The sequence below is a fragment of the Nematolebias whitei genome, chromosome 7 (assembly GCF_014905685.2).
Source record: "Nematolebias whitei isolate Nwh7 chromosome 7, NemWhi1, whole genome shotgun sequence".
NCBI classification, from domain to species: Eukaryota; Metazoa; Chordata; class Actinopteri; order Cyprinodontiformes; family Rivulidae; genus Nematolebias; species Nematolebias whitei.
The window spans coordinates 27,778,984-27,786,372 of NC_056504.1; the positions used below are offsets into that span (position 1 = coordinate 27,778,984).

Sequence of the window (7,389 nt, forward strand, 5' to 3'; positions counted from 1 at the left end):
TGGTCTCCTCTGTCCCCAGACGTCTGTTGAGTGTTGTAAGAAGAAGGGGGGGATGCCACACAGTGGTAAAAATGGACTTGTCCCAACTTTTTGAGGATTTGTTGACGCCATGAAATTTGGAAACAACAGATTTTTCCCTTAAAATGATACATTCTCTCAGTTTAAACTTTTGATCTGTGATTTGTGTTCTATTCTGAATAAAATATTAGATGTTGGCACCTCCACATCATTGCATTTGGTTTTTATTCACAATTTGTTTAGTGTCCCAACTTTTTTGGAATCTGGTTTGTACGTAGACCTATGTGATTTTAACTGTGGAAAAATAAATAGAAATAAAGCAAAATGTTTAAGTATTTGCAAAAGAAAAGACAGAAAAACAGCTAAAACTAGTAATTTTTTGTTGTTATAACAACCAATAAAATTCAGTTTTATGTCAGTTTTGGTCAAAGCTTGAAAGAGCCGTTGCAGAGGGACCAAAGAGCCGAGTGTGGCTCTAGAGCCGCAGGTTGCAGACCCCTGATCTATACTCACACCAAACTACACTATATTTTCTGGTTTCTGACAAATGAAGAACTACTTTACTTATAAGGCATTACTTGGAATATAGTTAGTGCTTTATCTGCTAAAACAATGTGTTTTAGCATTAAAAATTGTTTCCTCATCACAGCTTTTATTATTAAACTTTGAACAAGGGATGAAAATAAGCGTTGGAATCAGTAACAGGACAGGAAACGTGTCTAAATCAGAGGTTGTAAATGCATAAAACATGTTGTTTTTTAATAAATTAATTAAAAGGCATCAGTAAATTCTGTTCAGACTTGTTTTCTAGCTGGGACTGGGTGTTGGGTAAGAGTAAAAAAGTTAATGTACGTGTCCAGTCAATTACAGAGCATCTACTTTTTAAAAATAAAACACAATGAGGCAAAAGGAAAGCAAAAGAGTCAGAGATCTTGCAGTTAAACATGGATTTTAGTCTGTTTCTTGGTTCCTGGTTTAGTCTTTACAATGTGACTACAGAACTTTAATGTGTAAAGCTATAATAAGCACTAATAAAAAGATTCACTGAGATAATAAGTAATGAGCTTTATTTTTATACAAGTAACAAAAAAGAGAAAAGTTATTTTTCAGGAGCTTTTTCTGGACCGCCTTCTGATGATTTGAAGGAGAATCTGTTTATTAAAGATTTCCACAAACCCTTCTTTTCTTCGTCCATGCTTTGTTGCATACTTTCTGTAAAAACAAAGAAGATGCAACAATCAGAAGCTCTTTATAATATTTTCATTGCAATTACTAGAGAGTTTATATATATATATATATATATATATATATAGTGAGTCTATACCTGACAAAAGCATCCGACACTCTTCTGTTGTAATTCCAGTAAAACTTGTGTCTCTCACACGAGGAAACTGAAAAACATATTCACATTAAAAAACTATTATTTTCTTACATTTTATGCATATATAAGAAAAAAACAGCTTTTAATTTTTGTGCACCAAGTACGTTTGAGGTCTGAGTCAAATTAAAAGATGTCCATTATTTACAAACTAACCTGGTGTGCTTTACTGACACCAAACAGAGTCTTTACACTAAATACCTTTTTAAATGATCATTCTTACAGGCAAAAAGTATTTTTAGCTGATCAAATCTATGTCATAAATTAAGAGTTATCTGCAGAGGGATCTATCTTTATTCAGATATATATAAAATATATAAAACAAAAAGGTTCAACAGTAGATTCAACAATAAAAACAACTATAAATGTGAACTCACTCTTTGTCTGTACACATTGCCATTAATACGGGCCAAACTTTCATACATCTGGTCACATTTCTCTGGATCTGCAATCTGAAAGAAAACAAATAAATTAGATTAAATGTGGAGCGAAACAGACATGATAACAACCAAATCGGTTTATCTGTCAGGACCAAGACAGGACAACTAAGATCATTTTAATCTCATTAAAATGAAATTTTATAAGACCTGTACTAGCCAATTTCCAGATGTGACATCTGATGGGAGTTTCATACATTCAGCGTGTCTAGGCCTGCCACAGTAAACAATAAATCAATTAATCGCATGATAAATTAAAATTATCGACCTCATTTTCATTTATCGGCTTTATCGTTTCTTTGTGTCTCTTTCTACTGAAGACACTGGATGACAAAAGGCTCAACACGGGTGCTCTTCACTGACCCCTCCCTTTCACTTTGAAATCCAATGTAACCATCCAAAATCGCGTTTTTGGATTGTTAAAAGCAGCTAAGCTGAGAAGCTAAGCTCCGAGCTAAGCTAACATACCGACCTCAAGGAAAAAACCTCCGTCTTGTCGAAGCTCCAAAATTCACAGTTGAAACCCGTGCCTTCGTCTAAAAAGTTGTTTTTCTCTGCAAAAAGAAGCTGAGAACTTGTTTACTGTTTTTTTATTATTAAAAGCTTTGTGTGAAAAATGCTATGTTAAAGAGCTCAAACCACACCGAGCATCCGCCATTTAGAGAACCGAAGAGAGACAGCCCATGTCACGTCAAGGGTCCTCCCTCCCATTTTTCTTAAAGAGACACTCTGCTCACTCCCTCACTATCCATCCTTCTGGTCAAACGTCTTATACTGCCATCTGGTGGTCGAAAAAAGGTACTACAGGCAAACCATAGTATTCATTCAAACTTTATTTAGACAGGTAAATCCCATTGAGCCTCAAGGACTCATTTACAAGAAATACCTGATAACCATTTCTTCTTAATTTATTGTCAGATTTCAAACAATATTATCAATTATCACAATAATTTCTGAGACAATTAATCGCCCAGCAAAATTTGTTATCGTGACAGGCCTAAGAGTGTCTTTAATTCTTTTTAAACATTTAAAAACATAACGTTTAATGCATAGTTAGAATGTGACTAAAACTGAAGGAAAAGCATATTTTTGACTAAATTATACAAAAAAGAAAAAAATCTACTTTTTTTCAATTAATGTGTAATTCGTCTGTCTAGTTGTTCAAATCTGAAGTTTTGTTGTGTTAGCTTTTTCTAATATTTCGGTTTTTCTTAAGAATAAAAACTTTTAGCACTGGATTTAGAAAGGTTTTAGCTCATTTCAAGATTATTTTGTCAAACACACATAGACAAATTTGTCTTTTATCAATTTAATTCTTTCAGTTTTCGATTTTGTAACTGATGCATGCAGATTAAATTATCAAGAGATTATATAGCCAAAATCCAGTTAGTGTAGCTGTTATAAAGAGGTTTCACATGTATCAACAAGGTCGGCTAAGCGATTCTCTGGTTTAGCCGCTAAGGCTCGTGCCGTGTGACCTCCTGACCTGCGTGTTCTCCCCCTCGCGGAACGCAGAAGCGACTCTCTGCCGCAGAAACGTTCCCAAATCGCGGCCCTTCTTGGTTTCGTCTCGGGGCCATTCCTCACACAGCTTCAGGAACCGACGATACCTGGTCGCAGACATCTTTGATCATGTAATATTTACGCGTGCGAGGATTTCGAAAAATTTGTGCCTTCTTGCGCACCGTACTTGTGTCACATCTAAATGGTTCCCCCTCCCGTTTAAGATCCTCGTTGTAGCACCACGGCGTTAGCACGATGAGCGGCTCAAACGTCAAAAAGGGCTCTTCCTCCAGGATGGTGGAGTGGATCAGCTCTGCCTGCCGGTTTGCAAGTGACAGAAATGACTTCAGAAGGTAAATTAAACATTAAAATTAATTTGTGTGCTATGTGAGGGTTAGCGAGTGCAGCTAGTTAGCCTCCGCGCACCGCCTGGGATTTGTCCTTGTGATTGTCGCTCCAGAGCTGAAACATGATCTAGTGATCCCACACGATAATTCAACTGTAAATTACTGAACATGGGCAAATAATAACATTTAATGTGTGTAGTGTTTATATTATGTCCACCCGTTTTGTTCAAATACTAAACGTTTGAAAAAGCTACTCACAAATTACCCAAAAATTCTTCAGATAATCTGTTCTCAATTTTTAGATGTATAAAACTAAACAATGACGGATGTTTGAATTATGTTCAAAATGTAGATTATTTTACACTTCAGTATAGTACATTAAAATAAGGCATTGGCTTCAAACTGTGCTGAAAAGTTGTTTTTAACTGTTCGTAACAGATTTCATCCTTGCTTCAGTGTCACTCATTCAAACTATTGTCTCTTTGGTGATTGTATGTACTTCTTTTTAACTATCTAATGTAACTTGGAAGAATGAGAGATGGTGTGTTGATGAGCTCATACCAGGTTACAGTTGGTTTATTATTGTAAGAAAAATGATCACATCTGTTTTTTGTTTTCTTTAGGAATCTTCTGGTCAACTTGGGCTTGTTTGCTGCAGGTGTTTGGGTAGCAAGAAATCTCTCTGATTTTGACTTGATGTCTCCTCAGCCGGTGACATAATGAGGTCACACATTGAAACCAAAACCAGATTGGTGAGATCATCTTCATCTGACCAAAATAAAGTTCTTCTCTTAATCCTCATATCCTCATGAAATCGGTGTTGACCAGGCAACTATGACTATGTCCAAGTTTTTGCTAATTTGTTTGGTAACGTGCTTCTCATCCTTTTAGGTGTCTTGGACCAACAAGAAGGAAACATGAGACACCAATAAATACAGAAGTTTCCCTGACTACTTACGCTTTGGAAACAGATCGTCTCATTTACAGTAGTCATTTGATTTTTGTTTATATTAGCTGTGAAACATTATTACATTTAAATAGCATCTTTATTAATGGGCTTTTTTTGAGTCATAGATTGACTTTACTACAAGTCCCCCCCCCCCCCCCCCACCCACCCATTAAGGGACTTTAAATTAGTTGATTTTATGCAGCCATGTCAGTTCAGGAGCTTTTTGTTGCTGCAGCTCGTAAATGTCTGTCTGTTGGTAGAAAGTCTCTCTCGGTCTCTCAGAGTCTGGACCTTGCTGCTCAGGTCTCGGCTGTTAGTTTGGGGTTGAAACCTGCTCTTCTTTACGACAGTAACGGTGCTTCTGTGGCGCAGGTCCAACAGTATCTGAGCTCCTTGCAGTCTCTCCAGCTTGCGTCTGAATCCCTTCTCATTCTGGACCTAAATGGAAACAGTCTCATAGTTAACGCAGGTGCAGTCAGGTCAAACATGGAGCAGGTGGCTGTGGTCGATGTTTGCCACTCGCTGGACAAACCTGCCATCTCTGAAGCTCAGAGGAGAGGACTTGGGAGCGTAATGGAGGGTTTGCTTCAGCTTCTGGAAGGGTTTCAGCAACTCCATGAACCTGGGAAACCTCTTTGCATCCAGGAAAAATGTGAGGAATGGAATCTATGTACAGTTTTTGGTGTTTTACTGGGTTTCCCCGTCACCTACTGGTTTGATCAGGCTGAGAGCTTTGAAAACTGTCTGTCTATGACTCCCCTGATGGTGGTAACAGCTTCAGCAACGTGGCAGGCGGGTGGCACCGGTCACAGATGTCGTCTGTATTCCTTCAGCGTTCCAGCTGCTCTGCAGGAGGAGACGCAGTCCGAGCTGGAGAACTGGAGGCTTCGTCTGTTGGAGAGATTTGAGCAGCAAAATGTCCTGAAGGATCTCAGCATTAGTCGGTCCACAGTCACTCTGCCCTCCGTCACTTTGTGATGTGAATAAACGTTTCTTTTAAAGTAAAATCCTCTGGGATGACTTGCTTTATCTTTTAACACTGTGTTGACACTTGAGGGACAGCAGTGATGAAAAGCACATTTCACATCTTGATCAAACTGAACCTACATTTTTAAAACTCAAAAAAGCAGCCCAAGTTGATGAAATTAGTTTAATTTCAGTTTTCCAGACGATTTTAAAGACATTAAGATTAGGCTTTTGAATAAACTATTACCTGAAATGCAGCTCAGACTCAGCAGCCACTTTTGAAATACTAAAGTGAAGATATGTAGTTTTGATTTTCATTTAAGAAAAATTTCCAGCCACCTTCACCGGCAGTTGTTCAAAAATAAGTAATGAATGGCTCCAACAGCTGATCAATAATCCTAAACTTAAAATGTTTCTCAGAAATCAGAGTACTTGTAAATACTGTAAGAAAATAAAAATTAATATTTAAATTATGATGTAATTCAAGTCATATGTGTTCAGAAAAACTTGCTCCAACATCCAAGTGGCATCTTCAACATAAACCAACTCCCAGAATTCCCATTTAAAAATAAAAACCTATTTCTTTAAAATCCTGGCTGAGACGATAAAACAATGCAAAGCACTTTGAGAAATGTTTTCATCAGATCTAAGCAAGAATCAAATCAAGTGAGTACTGTCATCACATGAGAGCAATGACTCCATGATAAAACTTTCAGTCTTTAGAAGGAAACACCTACGGTTTATTTTATGCAACTTAACATATTGTACAGAACAATAAATACATTTCTACAATTTGAACTGATACCAGTTCTGTTAAATAAAGCTCTTCATATATAAAGTTTAGCACTCTATATTTTCATCTCTGACAACAGTTATAACTAACTCGTTTTATTAAAAAGCGGCTGAACCGTCTTTTTACTCGTCCTGGCAGATGAGTCAGTCTCAGCTCATTCGGAAGACGTTAAATCAGTTTTTCAGCAGATTTCACACGATCCTCCACTAATCACGGCGTCAGAGAGGCTGAATGGCTGACAGCACTTCACCACAGCGGCCGCTCACTTTCAGCTCAGCCAGGTGGTCTGCTCTGGTGGGGCCGATGTTCAGAATGGCGATCGGCATCTTCCTGTCGCTCGCTGCCAGCAAAAACCTGTATCCTGAGTACACCTGATGGACAGAGACAACTAAACGTAAAGGAAAACAAAAAGTGTAGCGATCCAGCGATTATTATTGGTTTCCTACCTGCAACGATGATCCCACAACCAGCACCAAGTCTGACTCTGCCAGTCTGTCGTGAACACACTGGACAGTTGCTCTGCTGACGGTGTCGCCAAAAAAAGTGACGTCCGGCTTCAGTATCCCCCCACACTGCTCGCAGGACGGGACTCTGAAGTTGAGCACCTGCTCTTCTTCTAGGAAGACATCACCGTCCGGAGCCACAGTGCCCGCCTGAGCTCTCCACCCCGGGTTTAAGGAAGCGAATCGTCTCTGCAGATCCTCCCTGGCTGTGATGGCACCACAACCCAGACACAACACTCTAAAGAACAATTTAATAAAATGATAAAATATATGGTCAAATAAACCAATTTGACAAAGTTTTAAACATGGTAACAGAGAGTTGACTCCATGCAGTTGTTTAAAAGGGTTATTTGTTTGATTTATGAGTCATTTGATACTTCAGGTGTACTTCTAATAACTTTAGTGATGCTGCACAAATATAAATTATATAATACAGTATTTATTATACATATATATATATATATATATATATATATATATATATATATATATATA

At 37.9% G+C, this 7,389-nt stretch overlaps 4 protein-coding genes across 4 annotated transcripts in view; 2 read left to right on the top strand and 2 right to left on the bottom strand.

The window, feature by feature from the left end:
* Positions 1-1,117: 1,117 nt before the first annotated feature.
* On the bottom strand, positions 1,118-3,482 carry LOC119412341 (ubiquinol-cytochrome-c reductase complex assembly factor 2). The gene is made up of 4 exons (XM_037679331.1): positions 3,320-3,482; positions 1,774-1,848; positions 1,343-1,409; positions 1,118-1,230 (listed from the first exon to the last, which is right to left on the bottom strand). Exons 1-4 carry the CDS (start codon positions 3,455-3,457, stop codon positions 1,118-1,120), a joined length of 393 nt encoding a protein of 130 aa, XP_037535259.1. The 5' UTR covers positions 3,458-3,482.
* A 69-nt stretch (positions 3,483-3,551) lies between these two features.
* tomm6 (translocase of outer mitochondrial membrane 6 homolog (yeast)) lies at positions 3,552-4,750 on the top strand. The gene is made up of 3 exons (XM_037679333.1): positions 3,552-3,689; positions 4,307-4,435; positions 4,575-4,750. Exons 1-2 carry the CDS (start codon positions 3,592-3,594, stop codon positions 4,401-4,403), a joined length of 195 nt encoding a protein of 64 aa, XP_037535261.1. The 5' UTR covers positions 3,552-3,591; the 3' UTR covers positions 4,404-4,435; positions 4,575-4,750.
* A 42-nt stretch (positions 4,751-4,792) lies between these two features.
* c7h1orf74 (chromosome 7 C1orf74 homolog) lies at positions 4,793-5,639 on the top strand. Its single transcript, XM_037679332.1, has one exon. The coding sequence runs from the start codon at positions 4,837-4,839 to the stop codon at positions 5,608-5,610; it is 774 nt and encodes a 257-aa protein (XP_037535260.1). The 5' UTR covers positions 4,793-4,836; the 3' UTR covers positions 5,611-5,639.
* A 699-nt stretch (positions 5,640-6,338) lies between these two features.
* sirt4 (sirtuin 4) overlaps positions 6,339-7,389 on the bottom strand; it is a 2,076-nt gene continuing 1,025 nt past the window's right edge. Inside the window, exons 2-3 of the mRNA XM_037679334.1 lie at positions 6,838-7,132; positions 6,339-6,762 (exon numbers count right to left, since the gene is read on the bottom strand). Coding sequence (XP_037535262.1) covers positions 6,610-6,762; positions 6,838-7,132 — 448 coding nt within the window. The 3' untranslated portion in view covers positions 6,339-6,609. The remainder of the gene's footprint in view (positions 6,763-6,837; positions 7,133-7,389) is intronic.

Bases quoted from the DNA above. Each gene is read 5' to 3' on its own strand.
- c7h1orf74 (XM_037679332.1), top strand. From the start codon at position 4,837: ATGTCAGTTCAGGAGCTTTTTGTTGCTGCAGCTCGTAAATGTCTGTCT.
- LOC119412341 (XM_037679331.1), bottom strand. From the start codon at position 3,457: ATGTCTGCGACCAGGTATCGTCGGTTCCTGAAGCTGTGTGAGGAATGG. The intron at 1,849-3,319 runs GTCAGGAGGTCA...GTTTTCTTTCAG, and splicing joins GCGAGGGGGAGAACACGCAG to ATTGCAGATCCAGAGAAATG. The intron at 1,231-1,342 runs GTATAGACTCAC...TTGTTTTTACAG, and splicing joins GTGTCGGATGCTTTTGTCAG to AAAGTATGCAACAAAGCATG.
- tomm6 (XM_037679333.1), top strand. From the start codon at position 3,592: ATGAGCGGCTCAAACGTCAAAAAGGGCTCTTCCTCCAGGATGGTGGAG. The intron at 3,690-4,306 runs GTAAATTAAACA...TGTTTTCTTTAG, and splicing joins GACAGAAATGACTTCAGAAG to GAATCTTCTGGTCAACTTGG.